This window comes from Branchiostoma belcheri, unplaced genomic scaffold, assembly GCF_001625305.1.
Source record: "Branchiostoma belcheri isolate BF01 breed outbred unplaced genomic scaffold, Haploidv18h27 scaffold299, whole genome shotgun sequence".
Lineage (NCBI taxonomy): Eukaryota > Metazoa > Chordata > Leptocardii > Amphioxiformes > Branchiostomatidae > Branchiostoma > Branchiostoma belcheri.
Window position 1 is genome coordinate 151241 of NW_017803908.1, and position 21643 is coordinate 172883.

General features: G+C 42.1%; 1 protein-coding gene across 1 annotated transcript; it reads right to left on the bottom strand.

The window, feature by feature from the left end:
- Positions 1–15585: 15585 nt before the first annotated feature.
- On the bottom strand, positions 15586–20680 carry LOC109473269. Its single transcript, XM_019773145.1, has 6 exons — positions 20569–20680; positions 20043–20147; positions 19414–19424; positions 18175–19097; positions 17468–18017; positions 15586–15711 (listed from the first exon to the last, which is right to left on the bottom strand). Exons 1-6 carry the CDS (start codon positions 20678–20680, stop codon positions 15586–15588), a joined length of 1827 nt encoding a protein of 608 aa, XP_019628704.1.
- Positions 20681–21643: the final 963 nt, after the last annotated feature.

A 21643-nucleotide genomic window follows, 5' to 3' on the forward strand; every position in this document is an offset into this window, starting at 1 on the left:
TTTTTTTTTTTTTTTTTTGTCATCTCTGTTCTTTATTGAGTATCGAATACATATGTACATAGATAATAAATTGTTACATCAGATTCATCACACCTTTCTCAGCAATTCAGATAATTTTTAAACGACAAATACATATCAATTAAACGTAACGTCAGCTGCATAGAGAGCCCCACTTCCCGCGGTGCTTCTCCAGTTTACCTTTCTTTAATGCTATGGAATATTCTACAGTTTGAAAGAATTTAATATAACGAAGAAAGGAATCGAAGTTTAAAGAACTAGTTTTTCTACATCTAAATATATATATTTTGGCAAGTAGGGTTATAAGATTTTCAATTGGGGGGGTTCCAAAGTGTAAATTTCCAAAAATAACATTGAATCCATTTAAGAATAAATCTTTAGTTGTTTTATAGTGATACCAAGTTTTAATTTGGTCCCAAAAAGAGATAACGTTTGGACATTCCCAGAAGACATGCAGGTATGTTTCTTCCTCTTCATGGCAGAACGAGCACAAAGGGGTCTCTATACATTTCCAAATATATAGTAGTTTGTTTGTAGGTAGAAATTTATGTAAAATTTTATATTGGAAAAACCTAGTGGAAGAATCGATAGTACAATGTATTATAGATATATAAACCTGTTTCCAGGGAATAGGGGTGTCAAAAGAGGCACAGCCACTTTAGTTGTACATTATATGAAATATCAATCAAATTATGATGTAACAAGAAAAAATTGTACACATCCTTATTAATCTTAACCTAGTTTTAACCAAAAGCTGTTTCGCTGCATTGGTTTACAGACAAAATCTGGCGCATTACCACATAAAATAGATTTCCATTCTTGCGGAATGGCCGAAATCAGCTGCATATATCTAAAATGATCACAAATATTACCATATTTTATAGAAAATTCTTTAAATGTCATTAAAGTACCTAACTCATTTAATATATCATTTACAAAAACAATATTCCTATTTATGAATGTGCTCATAGAGACAGGTGCTCCATCAATAAGAATATTGTTGTTCATGAATAAAAGTTGTTGTTTAACATCTGCAGCACATGTGGGGGCCTTATATTGATATTTAAACCATGCATCTAATATATCTGATAAGAAGGGGCTTAGCTTAAAATAGTGTATAGAACTTAATTGAAAGAAGGGGGAATAGCCTAGATCCCAACAAAGGATGCATTCTAATAAGCCAAGTAGTTGACCAATTTTCATTAAAATAAAGTTTTGGTATCCATGAGGCCTTAATAGTACAGGAAAAAGCATACAAATTTTTGAGATTTAAACCACCATTTTCCACGGAATTGTATATTGTTTTCCTACTAACTCTCTCAGGTCCTCCATTCCAGATGAATGAAAAAACTTTCCTCTCATATTGTTGAAAAATGACTTGTCTGGGTTTTGGAGAACCTGAAAGAGGTATGTAAATTGCGAAGTAATCAATGAGTTGATAATTGTTACTTTCCCAAATAAAGATAATCCCTTTACTCTCCAAGGGTATAGAAGTCTATCTAATTTAGCTAATCGGGGTTCAAAATTTAATTTAACAATGGTACCTAAGTCCTGTGGGATATGAATACCTAAGATTTCAACATTACCATCAACCCACTGAAGGGGGAAGTGGGTAGGTAATCTAAAATTAGTATTTTTCAATGTTCCAATTCTAAGAATTTTACACTTTTCGTAAATTCAAGGAGAGACCAGAAATACAAGAAAATTTAATCTAAATCATCTAAAAGGGACATAAAATGACGCTAATGTAGGGGCAAAGGGAAAATCCGTATCATCAGCATATTGTGAAATTTTGGTTGGCCTTACCAAAAACGGAGAGGCCAATCAAATCATTATTACCACGTACTTTAATAGCTAACATTTCTACTGCAATAATAAAAGGTAGGGACTAAGGGGACAGCCTTGTCTAACTCCACGATATAATTGGAATGGGTCAGATATATATCCATTGTTTAAAACTGAACTTGTAATGTTATTGTATAAAACGTTTACCCAAGATAAAAACTGGGGTCCGAAATTAAAGAAACGTAATGATTCGAAAATGAAATCCCATCTTACGGTGTCAAAGGCTTTTTTATAATCAGCAATAAAAATAAGTCCTGGTTTCTTTTCGTTTTCGTAATATTCAAGCAAATCTAATATTCTCCTAACATTTTCACCAATAAATCTCCCCTGAATAAAACCGGTTTGATCTTTGTCAATAATTTTTGAAATAACGGATCTTACCCTTAGGGCAAGACATTTTGAAAGAATTCGGGCATCACAACATAATAACGTTAATGGTCTCCAATTATCTAATAATGTTGGGTCCTTATCTTGGCCATTACCCCCCTGTTTCAATAATAAAGAAATAATACCATGCCTTTGTGTGTTGGGGAGGAAACCTTGAGTCAAAGAATAATTAAAACACTCTAACATAGGGGCTTTAAAGACTGAGAAAAACTGTTTGTACACTTCTACAGGAATGCCATCCAGTCCAGGTGACTTTCCATTTGAGAAGGAGTTGATAGCATTAAGTAGTTCATCTTCTGTGATAAGGCCCTCACACGCCTGCATCTGCTGCTCTGATAGTCTCTTATCATAATCTTCAGGAAAAAAATCTTGCAAATTTTCCGGGGTAAGGGGTGCTGGGGGGTCTTTGAAAGAGTATAAGGAGGAATAAAAGTCAGTTTGTTTTTCTAGAATTTCAGTAGGCTTACACGTAAAAACGTTTTCGGAAAGTCGTAATTTTTGAATGTTTTTTCGAGTGTAATTTCTATGTATTAAGTTCAAAAAATACTTCGTACACTTATCCCCCAACTCCATCCATTTTGCTCTTGATATTGTTACGAGTCCCCGTAAACGATAATGGTATAATAATTCTAATTCTTTTTGTTTTTGATCTAAGATCATCAAGGACTGAGTCTGAGGGAGAAGGTGTGTTGTCAAGCTGGATTTCAAGAGTTTTTATTTCATCGATTAATTTCTTTCTTTAGACAAATGTTGCTTATTTTTCCAGCTTGAAAATTTAATGCAATGGCCCCGAAAGAAACACTTGGCCGTTTCCCACACTACATGGGGATTTGCAGTACCACAGTTTATACGAAAAAATTCTCTCATCGCCTCTATGGTTTTGGTTTGAAATGTCTTGTCTTCTAATAAAGATGAATTGAACTTCCAGTATCCCTTCCCCCTTGGAAAATCTGTAGTGACAAGTGATAAAGTAATTAATCTATGATCCGATCTAAAACTGTCAGCAATAGTGCATTTGTTAACCCTATTTGTCAATGAAAATGTAACAAGGAAATAATCTATTCTACTTGCTTGGCGCCTACGACGCCAGGTGTATCTAACTAAGTCTGGATTTCTAAACCGCCATATGTCATATAGGTCAAATTTACACTTTAATTCAGAAATAGCTTCATATGCTTTAGGATGGTAGGTGGAGTTTGTAGATAATCTATCGATTAAGGGGTTTTGAACCGTGTTAAAATCACCAGTAATAATGAGATTCGCATTTGACTCAGGGAAATTATCTAATTCTTCAGATATATTAAAGAAAAACTCAGAGGAATCTACATTTGGTGCATATATATTAACAATACAGAATCTATATTCATCAAGAGATAGATCTACAATGATCCACCTTCCATCTTTGTCAAATTTAGTTTGATAAATATAAGGGTCAATATTATTACGAAACAAAATGGCTGTGCCTCTTTGATTGGAGGTACCATGTGAAAACAACATGGATCCTCCCCACTCGTTCTGCCATCTTTTTTCATCAGCTAAGGTTGAGTGTGTTTCCTGCAAACATATTATATCAAACTGTTTGTCCTTCAACCAAGTAAATACTTCCCTCCGTTTGATAGAATTGCCTAGGCCATTACAATTGTAACTAGATATCCCTACCTCCACCTGGGTCATGGCATCTGAAGAATGTCCGGAATGCTGGGAGGGACCGGGGAATGGGGCGCAGCGAAATCATAATGACAGGTGAGCTGATGTAAACAAACAAAAACTGAACAGAAATCAACAGAACAGAGATGCAATAAATCTGGATGGTATACAAAACAAAACAAAGTAACACAAAGTAATGAGGTCAGGATTTGGCTAACCCTGAACATCTCGTAATCCGGCTGCATCGCACAGTAACTGGCTCCTGCATTCTATCGACTACTTTTTACAGATATTCCACTGAGCACTTTGATCATTCACTCACAGATAAATCATCAAATTAAATCAATAGCAAATGATACAACATAGGAAGAATCAATGAAATAACAGGGTGCGCCTTGTAACTCAATCAAAATAAAGATAATCCATAATAACAAAAACAGAATCGACTCGAAGGCAAGCCCTGGAAACAAATATCAATCAGAGCGCAAGGATAACATAAATGATAAATAACTTAGGAGGGTGAGAAAACAAGATGTGTTGCATTCAGTCACTCAGTAGTTCTCTCCTTGAAAAAACAGTTCAGAAACAGTGTGTACTCGGAAAGTGAACATTTTTATTCAAAGCTCACAGGTTTTCCTTGGCTATCACGCCATAGGCCGTTGAAGAAACGATACTTGTTACCATGTTCATATGCTTCTTTCACTTTGTCTCTCCACTTACGCTTCTCTTGTAAGTCCGCGGCAGTTAAGTCATCCGTGAAGTAATAGTTCTCTGTCTTCAGCTGTTCTCGCGACGCTTTCATGAGGTGTATCTTGTCCTGGTAGCAGTTCACTTTGAAAAGGATGTGTTGTGGTGTCTTGTCTCCGCCATGTTTGTTGGGGGGGCCGTCGGGATGAGCGCGCTCAATCTTGATGTCCGTCCGCCCGAATTTCTCCCGCAGGATCTTCTGTACCGTGATTAAACAGTTCTCTCCCCTCTCCACCTTCCTTCCGATGATCCTGATGTTATTCCGGCGAGAGAACCGTTCGAGTTTGTTGCACTTACGCTGTAAGTCAGCAATCTCCTCAGTCGCCGATTTCACCCGCTCAGAACCCTCGGTAGTCTGGCGCTCCACCTCGCGTAGTTTCGTCTCCAACTCGCGCGATCTTTCTTCATTTCTTTCCAAACGGGACTCGAGCATCTCCACATTCTTCTCCAAGTTTTCCTCTAGTGCCCGTACTTCGCTACGTAGTGCCCTCTGACCATCCAGCAGTAGTTTAAACTGGTCCCGAACAAAAGATTCAAATTCTGCACCTGGGTCCGTGTCGTCGCCATGCTCCGACGCCGTTCCTCGCTTCTTCCGTGTGTTCATTTTCGGCAGTTTTCACTCAAACAAAGTACTGATCGAACACAAAGGCACTTAATAACTATACAAACAACTTTAGAAAGCACGGGGACCCTGATAAATTCACGAGGAGTTGTTCTGTCGAAAAATATTATCCAATCTGCAGGAGCTCACAGAAAACACTCACATTGGTGCCGCCATCTTGGATCTCTCCTCAATTAAGTCATTATTAACATAATCAATATCTGCCTGTGTTTCTCTCGTTGTCAATTACCAATGTCACAAGCTTCAATTGTCTTATTATGGAATGCAGCTGATTTATAGAATTTCCCCATAAATTATGCAAATTACATCCATATTTGCATAATTGTCACATAATTATATTAAGCATCACGTAAGCTACCTACATACCAAAAATCACGACGATCCGTCAACCGGTTATTGAGTTATCCTCTTTTGAATATTTTCAAGAATATATCCCTGCAGTTCCAGAGCAAGCCACTAGGGGGACCAAACTCACGTCACTTCTTCCCCAGCACAAGAGCTACCTACCATCTAAATTTCATCACCATAACATGTCTAGATCATGAGATATCAAAACCGGAAGTTCAGCTGCAGTACCATAACAAGCCGCTAGGGGGTCCAAAATCTAATCATTTTGAGGTCTCATCAAGACCTACCCACCTACCAAGTATCAAGACAATCCATCAAGGCCTTCTCAAGTTATCGTGTTGACAGACAGACAGACAGACAGACAGACACACACACACACACATACACGAACGCCTCTGAAAACATAACCTTCTTGGCGAAGGTAAAAACGTTCTTCGCCACACGGCGAACTCGTTCCCGGACTGCCATCGGCAGCAGACAGAAATCCGCACAGAAAACTTTGACTTAGGACAGATGACTGTTCATATAACTGTTTATCTTACAAGTAAAGCAAAAAGCTGCCACGAAAAGTACGGCTGTGGACAAAGAATGACACACATCTTGGCGGCCAAGTGTTGCGATAAAAACCAGAATAGTCGTTTTTTTACCAACCTTCTTGAATGTTCTTTTGCACTTAGAGCAGCCCAATTCTGCTGCATGGCCCAAAAATCCTCATAACTTCCGTGCAGCAGGTATGTCTGATGCACAGCACAAAAGTGCTGATCTGAACTGCAAGGGGTACATTGGAGATTTGAAGGACATGCCTTTCCAGAGAAATTTTAATTCAGTTACAATTGGCTCTAGAAATTTTTTAAGGGACTTTGGGTCGTTTTCAAGAGCTGGTATAACCCCTTCTAGTAAGACGCTTTCCAGTTTGAATCTATCTTCACGTGGCAGATTCATTTAATACAGTCATATAACACCTACAGAATAATCATTTCTCCGTTTAAAGGGCTGAAACCAGTCGACATGCATCATTAGTGCATAGTTGCGTGGAGCAGACAGAAAATCCTCTCCGTTCCATTTTTGAAAATCTTTCCACTTTCCCCTCAAACACCTCACACCATACAGTCCCTCATCCGACACATTTCGATCTCCTCGGTTGGGTTAAGGCGGCCTAGGCTGATATTCATGTTCGAGTTCGGGCGTGTGTCTGCACGATTGCCACATACAAGTTTCGAACCCGAATCATGTTCCACCATGTTCGATATGACGTCATTCGAATAGAACGCGTGTTCGAATTCGGGGTTACCGGCGGTCATTTGTATGTTTCCCCTGTAAACCCGCGTTGTTACGCATTTTATTCACAGAGTATGACTTAAAAGGCTTTACGCGCAGCTGAAAACAACATAATTCATCTTTAGAGTAATCCATGTTTACGTATTATCACTTTTTTATAAAAATTGTCCGAGGCTATTTTGCATATAAGTCGAAATTTTTTAACTGTGGCGATTTTTTAACGAAAAATGACAGAAAAATAGCTGTCTCTGTCGTTTTTGGCCAAAAAAAACAATGTAACTGTCATTTAAAACAAAATAGCCTTGGACAAAAATAATAAATAGGGGGTTGGCTTTCTACTTGTAAAATATCATGATGAAAGGTGTTGTTACCGCTTGCGCGTAAAGCCATGAAGTAAACAGCTTTTTTTAAACAAAAATGTTGATTTTTAACCCAAAAATTCAGAAGTAGTAACAACAAAATAACCTTTATTCAATATGTTTCAAGTACTACTAGAACTGTGTGAAGTTAAGTTGTGGTGCGACCAAGCTATCAAAAGTTACAGCCATATGTATGAAATACTACTCATAGTTGGCCATAGGCTGCCTTAACCCAACCGAGTCTCCAGAGTTCACAATTCCACATCATTAATCAGTTTGTTGATCGGTTAGATATTTTATCTTTCCATAGAAATAAATTAGGAAAACTAGGAAAAAATTAATACATGCTGGGCAGGTAGTTCCGTTATCCAACAACGGGCACAGAGCTTTCGTTGTCCTTACTCAATACATAAAGTGACGAAACTCTGACCGATAAGGGCCCTGTACAGAGTGTTCATCTATAAAATTAAAAAAAATTGAAGCTCTAAATTCAACTTACAAACTGCAAAATGTGGGCTGTAGATTAATGTTACCAGTTTAATAAGCGAGTTTCCTTTGAAGTGTGCTTGGTCTAGATACATGCTATATTCTGGTAGTAGCTCTGTTTATTCGATATTTATAGATAAATTACAACAGCTGGTCATAGATTCACTTATCCTGTTCTCGAATCCAGGCTAACGTTTGTTCAAATGTCTTAGTACAAACATCCTTTTGTACTGTGAAACAACTGGAATTGGACATTCAGCTAACCTCAGTTAAAGAAAGATTGTTCTTGTATCTGACAACCTTACAGAATGCCTTCACTGAGACATGCGCCTCCAAAGTCAACATTACCAGCCACTCAAGCAGGGATGTGACAGGCAGTCTGTGGGTCGGACACTGTTGACCCCCATAGGCCATATCTGAGGAGGGTTACAGCCAGGCTTTTTAGCCAGGGTTGGACAAGTTTTCAAAAATCGGGCAAGTGGATGGTCATTTTCACTTGCCCGAACCAATATTTCACTTGCCCGAAATAATGACATATCTCTATGCAATATCATTTACTTGCAGCAAGGAAAAGAAGGTTTCTAGGCATTTAAAATCATTTAACCATGTTTTAACTACAAGGTCTTGGGAGTCTTCTACCTTTTTGTAATTGGAAATTCAATTTGTGTGGATGTGTGAATGTCATCACTGATCATGCACTTAAGCTGGTAAATGTGTAATAACAAATAAAACAGCTGAGCAGAGCATCTCAGACAGAACTGATGTCTCAAGAACACAAGTTCAACTTCTTTATTAATTGCTTAAATAGTGATACAAGTGTACAGTTGTCAGAAAGTCTTAGTTACTCTGAGTCTGACAACACAAGTCAAGTACGAATCTTTAAGTATCTGGCATTCTGCACTCACACACTCACTGACTATCTGCCTTCAAACATAACACAGGAATCTTTAGATGGTTAAGGCGGTATCTACCTTACTTCAAACTTAACTCAGGAATCAATAACAAATACACTCAAATCACTGAAACATCATGTACAAAACATACTAGTCTAGTGCCAAGTCTAAGTCTAGTGCCTGTACTTTCAGTCACTCTAAGACATTTCCCTGATCATGGTCTAGATCTGATTGAGGCTGTAAGAATCTGAAAGCTAAACATGAACTTCAGAAGATAAACATGAACTTCAGAAGACTAGGGGTGCCTGGGAACTCAGGGGTTCTGCTGCTGCAGTTGGCGCCCATTTGGGGCTGCCTGCCACCATGCTTGAACAGCAAGTGCTGCATGGTAGGCCTGGGCTGAAGGTCCTTCCAAACTGATGTACATCAGCTGAGACAGCATGGGTACCTCCAGCTTGGACCTCCAGTCCGTCTTTACATGCCTCATGCAGCTGAACCCCCGCTCCACAGCAGCAGTAGCTAGGGGGAAGACCAGAATGATTTCAATAAGATGCAAAACGTTGGAGAACTCTTCCCTCAGCTGGGCATCGAGGAAGATGTTCTCCCACATCTGCCCAAGCTGGCCCCTCGGCTGGGCCTTGACTCCAGCCCACTCCCATCGCAGGGCGTCCTCCTCAAACGCATTCCTGGCCATCACAGGCTGGAAGTGGGCGGCGAGGGTGCGCAGGTGCTCGAACCCAAACCCTGCCAGGGTGTCATCCACAGGCCACTCACGGGGGTCCACGATCTTGGCTGCTGAACGGTGGACCTCAGTGCCATCCAGGGACCCCAGTCTTTCCGTCAGGTGGTCGGTGACACTTTGGAGGATCCTCCTTTTGTGCCTGAAGAACATAATGATTAAAAAAATGAATATTCAATGATCTGCCACTCAACAACAGTTCATTCACTTTCTTTATATACAATGATCATTCAGTAAAACCAATGTAACGTTAAGTCATCTCATATACAAAAATAATATTACTATTATAGATAACTGTACAAAATATTTACCCCTGAAACTCATCAATGGTGTCCTGGCCATGCCCAGTCAAGGTGGCGCCTCTGTACTGCCCGGCCCCCTGCTCTGCCTCAGCCAGGAAGCCCTCCAGGTGCTGTCCTGGGTTGTCCTGCATATCGGTCAGCATCAGCAAAGTTGCTTCTACCTGCTGGAGGGCAGCAGCCAGGGTCAGTCCGTCCTTCTGCATGTGCAGGCTGAGGCTGAACACAAATATTTCGCTTTGATTAAAATGCGTCAATAAAAAAGTTCATGACAAGCACTTGTTGTTAACTTGTATGTCCATGAGTTAGTTTGACAAAATATATATAGTTCTGAATAATTGATCTCTATCCAAGAATCGATTGCAATGTACATCAGGTCTTGGGAGGGATATAAAAGTTCTATGAATACTACTGATTAGACTTTTTACTCAGATATACTTGATAATACTATAATTAGTGACATGATGAGGGCTGTTTGTTTAGAGATGCATGGTGAGGAAACAGTAGTATTTCAAAAAGGAAATCTTAAGACCTAATAAGAAACTGGAAAGGGCGACATTTTCTCACAAGCAAATACAGCATATTTCATCCCATCTCCATCCAATACAAAAATTGACAACTTCAGGGTTTTTGGATTGGTGCATTATACTCTGGGGTTGTTGTGTCCAGAACTGTCCCTATTCCAGAACTGTGCCTAGGCATGATTCTGGACACTCGATGCGTGTCCCGGACCGTGCCTCGGGCAAATCTATTTTCTGGGACATGCGGGGACTGTCCAGAACAGTGCCTGATCTTCCAGAACTGTGCCTGATCCTCCAACAGTTCTGGACACACAAGGGCCTTTTCCTCTTCCGTGCTTGGGGGGCGGAGCATTGTGTTTTCTTGGGAGGAGTCTTGTCGTGTTGTTTTTTGCCGGGTCGAGGGTAAGAAAGAATTGGTGTAATTCCTTCTCTGTTAAGTACATTGAACATTTTACGATCTTAGATAATATTTATACTTAGAATCAAAAGTCATAGAGTATCTTGTAACATTTTGCAACAATTCACTTTTTGGGCAGAAGTTATTTTGGAACATTCCACTTTTGGACAGGGGTGAATTCAAAATAGTTGATGGACAATCTGGCTGAATGTTTAAGGCAGCCCCATACCATGTCACAAAAAATAAAACACATAACAAAGACAATACATAACAAAAGATTTTCAATTCAGCTGAGACAATCCAATTCATATGAAAAAATCAACAATGTAAAGGAAGAAAACAAAAAAAAATCGTGGTTTAATACCTCCCGGGTATCCTTTGGGCGCTTTTGACGGGGGCACCCAAGGGAATGTCCTCTGGCCAGTACACGGGGCGGGCCGCGGGGTCGCCCAACTTGGGTTGGGAGCTGCCGGGATTCAGCGCCCTGACCCAAGCTGAAACTGTTGACCTCACATCTTCGCATTTCAGCTGGTCGATTGGTACTGGCGAATCTGAATCGAATTACAGAGGTACACACATTTAAAAGAGACTTGTAAATTAACGTTGCTTGTTAGAATGACCGTTGTTTAAGTCCCTCCGTTTGACACTTTAGTAATGTGATATGATTGTAGCATCTTTCGTACTATACGTGCAATTGTAGGCAGCGATAACTTTTACACTGATCAAAAACACATTTTATGGTGGCAGGACGTGCCCCGAGGAATTAGCATGCGAAAGTTATATTTTTCGATATTTACCTGCGCTGTCTCCATTCGTCGGTGTGGGATGTTCTAGCTGCCTCCAGCTGATTTTGTATCGGCTGGAGTACATGCAGAAGTACTGCCTTCTTGGTCAGGGGAGTATGATACCTTTTGGTATCATTGTTGGTGCACACAGGCTGAAAGTACCACTCCTCCGCGCTCCACACGCTGTTGGTCACCCACTCCTGCTCCAAGTAGGCTGCCAGTTGGGCGATCAAGGGTCTCGAAGGCACGCAGGATGTGCTCCGCCGGCAAAAAATGTAGTACCATGAGCTTCCTCATCAGCTCGTACGCCCCGCCTTCTCGTAATAGACCGGCTAGGTCTGCTTGGCCTTGTTACACGTACTGCGCTTGACAGGGCTTGGTGCGGGGTCTTTCTTGGTCACCGCCGCCTCGATTCGAGCCAAGCAATGACGCCATGCCATCCACACGCGTCTCCAGATGCTTAACCATCTCTGACAGTGCCTCAACTTTAGCATCCCCTCGGTTGTCTCCTGCGATCAAGTGAACCACTCTAGTCTCCCTCCCTTCCATCATGGCAGCTGCACAACGAATGTCCTACAAAGACTCCGGTCGTGGGGAGATGCACCCCAACTTGTCCGCCAATCTGGAAGGCTCCAGGCCGCTTATGAACAGGTTAACCAACATTTTCTCTCTTGCCCATCGGTATTTGGGTATCCATACAGCAACAGCCCCCGCAGTGTACTAGCTCATCTAAGGCCTTCTGCCTCTTCTCTGCCACCCCGAACCTATCGGACAGTGCTTCGTGTAACCCCACCAAATTACGACGTCGCCCAAGCTCTCCGCGTATTCTAACGCTGGTCCTTCTAGGTGTAACATTAGGCAAAGCGTGTAGTTGTCAGGCTTCCACTCCTGTAGCCTTGCCACCCTCCTGAACTGTCCATGTCCAAGAGCTGTTTGTTCCAATGTGTGGTACGTGCTTCTTCCTCCATCTTTTCCAGTAACTTGTTTTTCTTTCAGGTACTTTGTGAGGTTTGTATTGTCTCTTCTCCCTCTGAACTTTCTCAGCGCTGTTTTGGTGTCTTGCATTTAAGTCTCCACATAGTACTAGATGTGTCTTCTTCTCAGTTGTTTGATTGTGTCCATTATTTCTTTTATTGCTTCTTTGTCTTCTAGATCTGGTGGTGCATATGGCGAAATCAAGGTGAAGCCTATTGTATTGGTGTAAATGTTCATAGCAACCACATCTGCATGTTGTGACTGTCTTATTTCTTCTTCCATTGTATTGATATTTTCTCTCGTTGCAACGGCAACCCCACCTCCTCTTCTGTCTGCTCTGCATTTTTGTAACCATCTCCACGTGTTTAGGCAGACTGGTTCCTTTTTCTTATTCCAAACTTCAGACAGACATAGTATGTCTATGTTCCTTCTTTCACACATTAGTTCCACCAGTGCAGCTGAGGTGTTTATCGATCTGATGTTTATTTGTGCAATTTTCATGTGAATCTACACGTGATCGTTCAAAACTAATTGTAGTAAATTCCTACGTAACAAAAGTACAAGTGTACGGGAACATCAGACTCTAGCGTTCACAGAGCAAAGGAGACATGTCGGTCGTCTTTGTTTACAGACGTTGTTTTAGCGACGTACAAGATTTACAAATGTTACAAGTACGATGGAAAACGACTACAGTTCAATTCAATTCCAATTCATTCTTTATTGCAGGCACACGGCCCATATCAGGACATACACTTAAAAATACTGATATACAAAGACAAGTATAATCCAAGAATATACAGAAGATTAAAATGCAATGACATATATAGTTCATGCACTACTCATAGCTCCTCGTACCCCACATTTCCAGTGCAGATGTAACACTGTGAGAGTTCCCAGAACAACTTTGACTTTGTGCGTTCTGTGAATGTAGCAGGGGAGATCCATAGATGATAGTGTTGGGTGTGAAGACGAAAATGTCTTGTACGATCAGGTCCCATGTTCCATCTTGTTTGACTACTAGTACATCAGATAATACCTACATGTGATCAACAATCTATAGATTGGGTCATCAGTAGATCTTGCAGCGGTGCATGTAGGACCGGGGTTCGTGTGCGCCAGATGCTCTTGTAAAATTGCGGGGATGTCCTCTGATGACAGTAGGTTGCCATTGTGCTGCATGTCTCCTATAGGGCATATTATAAGGATATCATCAGTTAACAAAAGATATTCTTTGTTAATCCAAATTCCTTTAAAGTTGAAATAGTTTCTCTCATATGAATGTCTTTATAATATATGCTAAGAGTGGAGAAAGGAGCATACCATTTGCTGTTGTTATGGCAATCCGACTGCCACCAGAGCTGGTTAAGACTATGGCTGGGATGGAGCCCTCCCCGAGATTTTGTTGTGTCATAACTGTAAGACAAAATAAAAAATAATAATTTCTACATGCAGACAACACATGTGCCTTATCACAAATCTACATTATAGACATAAATGTCATATGGATAGATTTAGAAATATTGTGACACGTAATAAGTTTCCAACATAATACTAAAACAATCAAAGTCATAACAAATGATGGAAATTCCGCGTGCATTACCAGCCTTGATGCAGTTGTTATCTCTCATAAAAGTTTGTTAATATAGGGTTTGACTTACATAACCTTCCACCTGGCGAATTGGCCATCAGATGAGTGTGAACAGGCTGCTGGGGACCACAGAGAATGATGCAGAACTGGTGAACCTAGAAAAAGCTGTGAACACATGTCCAGTTTTAGTTCAACTGATTTTGTTTTTTTTTCTCAAGACAGAAAGTGCATATATATTTATATAAGGCCACACCAATTTAGATTGTTGGTTCTCGGATTTTCTGTGTGTGTGTGTAGGGGGGCGGCTGGTGTAATACCGGGCCGGCCGCTAGGAGTGCAGATTTAGTCAGGCAAGGTTGCGGTGAGCTTTGAAGACATCAAAGATGGTCAGCCCGGGATGGTCGGCGGCGAGCCCGAGCTGACTCCGCTGGCTGTCCATGTAGGGTAAAAGAATCTTCTCCGTGTAGCGGATCATGCTGTCACCGTTTGACCAAGGAGATTTTATCCTCTATTTAAAGCTTCATGTATAATTGTTTTGACAGAGTGTGTAGAGGGTCCTGCAAAGTTAAAAATGTTGGATTTCATAGTGTTAACAAGCCAATTTATAAATTATACTGCTATGTAAAAGAATTCGCTTTATAATCACATTGTCAATCACAATGTACATGTATGTGATATGCTACAAAAGAATTGAAACCAACCATGTCATCCTCATGCATTATTTATTTTGATTATAACTTCCTGACGTACATGTACGCTGTTTCTACACAATAGATTAGCTCAGCTTAAGTATCATTATGGACTAGCCCGCTAAAATCATATTTTAGTATTAGTTTGTGTATGTAACTTTGTTGTTTCTTTGCCATACATTGTACCAGCTACAATTGTTGAGCAATAAAGTTGATGTGATTTTATTTCAAACACACACAGAAACACACACACAATTAAACACACACACTCGCACAGAAATGAAAAATTCACTCTTCTTCTTATCTCTTACTCTATGCAAACATTGGGGTAACTTACTGCTAAGGCTGTCACCGGGCATGGGCGTTCCCGGATGGAAGCTACAGGCCTTGTCTGACATTTACCCTTGTGCATAATTTGTCGATGACCCTTGCATTGTGATGTTCCAGATAAGCTCCTGGCACTTTCATCAAGGTATTTCGCAATGATTGCTTCAGCCTCAACACCAGAATCTCTGCAAGACATTGATGTGTATAGAAACAGATCATACACAAATGCTATAGACAATCAATAACTAGAGTTCTATGACTACCTATACACATGGAAAGAAAAACATGTTCCAACAAACTTATTGTAATCATTCTTCAAATGATGTGTATAGAAAACAGAACATCATACACAAATGCTACAGAGACAAATATATAGCAAACTGTACAGAGGGTATGTGTACAATGTACTGTCTTACTGAGGGCTTACATTTCCTTGCTGTGAGAACAGTAAAGCCAGGACATCCCTCACTGCTCTGGGTTGGGCATCATTGGCATTCTGGTAAGCATCTCTAGGATAACGCTCTACAGTACCCCTCAGCCACATGTTGTCATGATCACCGTGGATCTCACAAATGTTGTGCAACACACAACAAGCAGAGATCACTTCTGGGACTGCTGAAATGTCGAGATACATCCTATTCAAGAGACACCGCCATCTTCCCTTCAACCTCCACCACCATCCTGGCCCGGCTCAGACGGTAGTTGAAGTTGCGCTGTTGTCTTGTCACCCCGCCGGTCTCGGGGTATCCCTTCTCAATCAGCTTAGCAGTGGATAGGCAGGGTCACCCAGGAGCATGATCGGGATGGCTGTGCCATTGATGTTGATGGTATCCTAGTAATGGAAGTGTGATTTGTTCAATGTACAGGAACAGGACTTCCAAGTACAATGTACTACCCACACAGGTTAGTACAAGTAAAGAGTTGTGGAGGTACTAGTACACAAATTTCCAAATATACTAGCAATGGATTCCTTTAATCATATCAAATACCCTGAGGATACCAAATACATCTTATCAATTCACACCTGCACCAAGATAAGTGTAATATTCCAATTGGTATTATCACAAACACAATAACAAACAAATGACAACAAAGACAACATATGAATAAGAAGAAACATATACAAATATAATTGAGTAAAAATGTAAAAACATTGTCAAAACATTGAATGGAACAATTCAAGTTGATATAGCAATGAATAATATACATGTATAAGAACTGACATACACAAGGACTGAAGAAGTTAAGAAGTAGGAAAGCATACATCTGGAAACAGGTTGCCAGCACTCGCCAAGTTGAATATCAAAGAGTTTTTCAAAACTCTAGCGTCATGGACACTGCCCGGCCAGCCCACGTTGATGTTCACAAATCTAGTGTTAGTAGAAACATAGCATTGTCAAAACTTTGGAAAGAACATTTAAGTTGATCATCATCGTCCGGCTGCGGAGCAGTCGACCACAAGTCTTCCCCACGACCGTCGATCCGCCGCCAGGTTGGCAATGTCCTCTGGCCGCAGGTCACCCTCGGTGTCCCCCAACAGGTTCCGGACGTAGCCCAGGTAGTCGAGTCGCTGGCGCCCTGGGCGCCTTTTGCCGTGCGTCGGTACATACAGGGCATATGTTCGGCATGGTTCCCCCACAGGCATCCTAAGTGCATGTCCCAGGAAACGAAGTTGACGCTGCCTTACCATGGTGATAAGGGGTCGAGTGTTTGTCAACTTGTAGATCCAGGCGTTGCTCACATGGTCTAGGCGCTTGATGTTAAGCATGACCCTATAGCATGATGTGGCGAACGCGTTTAGCTTATTCTCCATGTCCCCCGTTATGACCCAGGATTCACAGCCATATAGCAGTATTGTCACGCAGGTGGTGTTGAAAAGCTTGAGTTTAGTGGATGTGGAGATTGATGGACTTCTCCAGATCTTCTCCAGCTTCCAAAAAGCAGTCCATGCAAGTGATTTCCTCTTAGCCATGTCATGACTGCTAGAGGCCATCATGGACCCCAGATATTTGAAGTTGGCAACATGTCTTATTGGCTGTCCATATACCTCTAGCGGCTGTTGTGTGCTGCAGTTATACGTCATGTACTCTGTCTTGGGTACACTGATGATGAGCCCAAGTTGTTTCCCCGCAACTGCTGTTTTAGTAAGCTGTTCCTGCGCCCTGGGTATGGTTGACTCAAGAAGTGCAATGTCGTCGGCAAAGTCCAAATCATTAAGGGTTTGAGCAGGATGTCTTCTGGATTGCCGAGGATGCGTAACTACGCCTGAGTCTGTGCCTTTGGTTGATTCTAACAACAGGTAGTCTATAAGCACTATAAACAAAAACGGGGCAAGCACATCTCCTTGTAGGACCCCTGTTGTCACCTGGAATGGGTCGGAGATGTTACCTCCATGATCCTACGAAGAATATGAATCTGTTGGGCACAACTTCTACTTGGGCGAAAGCCGGCCTGGTTCTTCCGTAGTATAGGGTCAACATGTTCTCTGATTCTCATTAAGAGTATCTTGTTGTACACCTTTGCTGCTACGGACATTAGGCTGATGCCTCTGTAGTTGGTCATCAGGGTCAGATCCCCTTTCTTTGGTAAGGGTATGATGACATTCGTGATCCACTGCTCTGGGGGAGTTAGTGTGGTGAAAACCTCTGTGCAGAATGTGTGAATGGATTTGGCCATTACATATCCACCACCCTGAAGGGCTTCTGCAGTTATTGCACAATCCAGGCCTGGTGCTTTATTGTTCTTCAGGTCCTGGATGGCCTTTACTGTCTCCTCCAGTGTAGGTGGGTCAGTGCTGATGGGGAGGTCTCGATCAGCAGGTGGGGGGAGAGATTCCGGTGGACCACTGTCGTTGTTTAGCAAATCAGCGAAGTATAGCCTCCATTCATCCAGGAGCTCAGAGTCACTGGATGGAGCTGATCCATCGCGCTTCTTAACTCTTGGGCTGGGTCTTCTACCCTTGCCAGCTAGTGAGTTTACTATTTTCCAGGTGGTGTTGTAGTCACCCTTCTTGTCAGCCTCTTGGAGGTTTTCCAACTGCTGATTCAGGAAGTCAAGTTCATCTGACCTGTACGAGTTGTTTAAACTGTCATTAAGTTTTCGCCAGGCCTCTCTTGCTTGACGTGTTTTGGCAAGTAGGTATCTCTTCTTTGCTTGATTTCTCTCCTCCCGGAGCTTCAGAGTCCTCTCCGACACCCCAGCTAGGAGCCCCAGTTGGTTTGCACTTCCCAACAACCTTCTCCGCTGCTTCTGCCACAGCCTTTTCCCACTGACCATAGCGCTTTGTTATAGGAGTGGAGGCATCATCAAAGGCCAGTCCCTGAAAGCGGTTTGACAGCTCAACCTGGAACTCCTTCTTGGTTTCTGCCGTCCGTAACTTTTTCCAGTTGAACTTAGGCCTTCTGCATGGTTTCCCTTTGGAGGTGCGGAGGCTGGAGACAAGCATTACGCTGAGGATTCTGTGGTCTGAGTCCAGCTCCACAGAGTTGTATGCCCTACAGTTCCGCAGGGAGTTTAACCATTTACCATTTATAAGGATGTGGTCAAGTTGTTGTGTAGACCCCCCTGGATGCATCCAGGTCCAGAGGCGCTTACTGGGTTGGGGAAATCTACTTTGCGCTGGGCGAAGTTTGTGCTCTTGGCAGAGGTTCACAAGACGCTCCCCGTTGTCGTTCGTCTCACTGTAAAAACAGTGGGGGCCGATTACCGCCGGGTGGGTCACGTGACTGTCCATGCCTAGTCTGGCGTTGAAATCACCAATAACCAGGTGCTTGCTGTGTGGCTTTACCCTCTCTAGGTGGTCTTTAAGTGTGCTGTAGAAGTCGTCTTTTTCTGTGGTGTTAGCTGACTCTGTTGGTGCATAGACGACTGTAACAGTGGTCTCAGGGTTACCATGAAACGTGGCACTCAGTATTCTCTGGCTGACAGGGTTAATACTTTGGAGGCACTTGTAAATATCCTTGGAGATCACAAGCCCAACACCTCCAAGTCTCTGGTCTGTGGCTGATGTGTACACGAGGACCCAGTTCTTGTCATCAGACCATAACTCCTCAGTAGGAGATGATGTTATTAAACGGTGTTCTTGTATACCAACAATGTCTACGCCTGCATCAGTGCAGCCCATGAACAGCTGATGGGACTTCCCTTTCTGATGGAGGGTACGCACATTGTATGTTGATACTACTAAAGGTTTAAAGGTAGGAAGGCGAAACTTGTCAGAGCCAACAGTCTGTGGTGATGCTCCAGCTTCCCGCTGGCTCGTCATAGAGTCTGAAGGGGACTTCCGCCTGGCTACCTTTGATCTAGATCGCAGGTAATACTTTGTGGTTTTCGTAATCATTTGGTTTGCCAGAGTTATTTCAGTCCGTTCTGGCAGTCTGGACGGGTGATTGGCCCTGAACAGCTATGTACGGACGGGTGCAGGTGCTATTAGCCAGCAGCAGCTCCCCTGGGATCCGTCCCACCATGGTTGAACCTGCCAGGAGCAAGGGGAGCCTTACAGGACAAGCCTGGGGGTTCCCACATTGCTCCCGATGGTATCGCAACCCAGGGTCATTGCTGTAGCCGTTGCCCGGGGAATACCACTAGGAGGTTAGCACTCTGACTTAATCCCAATGTACCCCAATTTAAGTTGATATAGCAATCAATGTAGTAATTTTATTTTTATTACAAGCCTGCAAGCCATTGCTATAAGGCTAAACAAATGCTAAAGAAATATAAAACAAATATATAAAAAATTGCATGCTTTATTAATGGTCATCTCTGTCCACTTCTACATTTCATGCACTTTACAATGTTATTGTTATTAAGGAATTGCCAATCCTCCTGAAACCTCCTAATTCATCATGTACAACATAAAACAATTACATCTAACATACCTCCGATTGGGTGATGCCCCATCCGACACAAACGCTCTGACATGGAACCTGATTCCCTCCAAGTGTGCTGCAGCATCTCACACAGCCAGGAGGAGTTGCCATTAAAATGTAGTAACAGAATATATACAGAGTTGTTTGTCTACTTCTAAAGACAAGCATAAAAGGTCATTGAAATGCAAAAGAACACATCTTTCACTGTGTAGTGCCGTGCTCACTGCTGGCTCTCCTCTTTTCCAACACCCCGTCTACCACAGTTTTGAAGTGATCATAATCTGTGTAGACCACACCCTCGAACCCAGCGTTAACTGATTTTGTAGTTACTGGACAGTACGTGAACATCTTCTGACTGCTTCCAGCTGTTATGTTTTTTGACGGAGTGTACAGCTTCCTCTGCCCACCGCATTGTGGCAAGTTGCATGCTGCACAGGGCTTGGACTTGTGAGGTTTGACCGGTTTTGCTTGCAGTGGAGGAGGTGGTGCTTGGGGTACACAGGAAGCCCCTTGAAGCACCATGGTTGGGGCCTGTGGCTGCGCAGGAACCACCAGGAGCACAGGTGCTGCAGACACTACTAGTACTCGAGGCGGGGGATATGTGGCAGACTTGGGCAGGATGGGCCTGGTCCTCTCCAATGCTGGCTTCTTCTCTTCTAGCCTGCAATAATGAAGTGACAAGATAGTTAAACCTTTAATTTTTAATAATGTTTCTCATTGGTTTAGTATACATGTGAAAGAATGTACTACCTTTCTCTGCATAGTAATCTGCAACAGTGATGTTGGTGGACTGACACAGGGCGTACTGGACCCAGAGAAGCTCCTCCTCCTCTGGGTTGTCATACCTGTCGGGATATGGCATGGGTGCGACGTACTTGGAATGGCTCTGCTTTATTACGACGGCATCTCAACGCTGAAGCCAGTGCCGCACATCCAGCCGAATGACGGTGCCCTCCCTCACCCAGTCCTGGAACAGGACCTCCAGGAAGGATGAGCCACTGTCCCTGAAATGATATTGTCTTTTGTCACGTCATTTGTGAATAAAAAGCAACATATCCAATTATCAATTTCTTCATTTAATAAGTGGTATTACTATAAAGAATACCTTTTTCAACTTTAAACCTTTTTCAACTCCAAAATCTGTCCACTTCTACATTCCATACAATTTACAATGTTATTGTTTTTAAGGAATTGCCAATCCTCCTGAAACCTTCCAATTCATCATGTACATTAAACAAATACAAGATTTTCAAGTTAAAGTAATGCCTTTCCGAGGCGGAGCATTGACATTCTATATAGCACAGGAGAGTCGTGTATATTTATTGTAAACGTGTCTGTTATGTCAACAACAATTAGATAAGGTAATATTTTGGCGTCGTGAGCGCTTAAAGGAGGAGCTTTTCGAATGACAGAAAATTAGTATACTGTAATTATTAGTACCTCCATTTGGGCATTTCACCAAGGCAGTTTTTAGCAGTCTACTCAGCCCAGAGACGGTAAGCTGTTCTGGAGTCAATGGCTGCCTGCTCAGAGGGCACCAAGTATTCAAGTCGTCCTCTAGCCATCTTAAGATGCATCTTCTGCAAAAGCTGTGTCCATTGGGGCATGCCACTGGGTCCTGCAGCAGGCTGAGACTTGGAGAAGAAAATGAGCAAAATTGATACCATGGCTTTGCATAAGACTACTGACAAAGAACTGATATACAGTCATTAAATTAAATATGTCTAGTCATTTCCTGTCACATTCAGCGAGCTCATTTGAGACTGTGAACTTGCCTGCTTTAGAGTGAATCAGACTGCATATCTTTATTACTATGGTCCAAAAC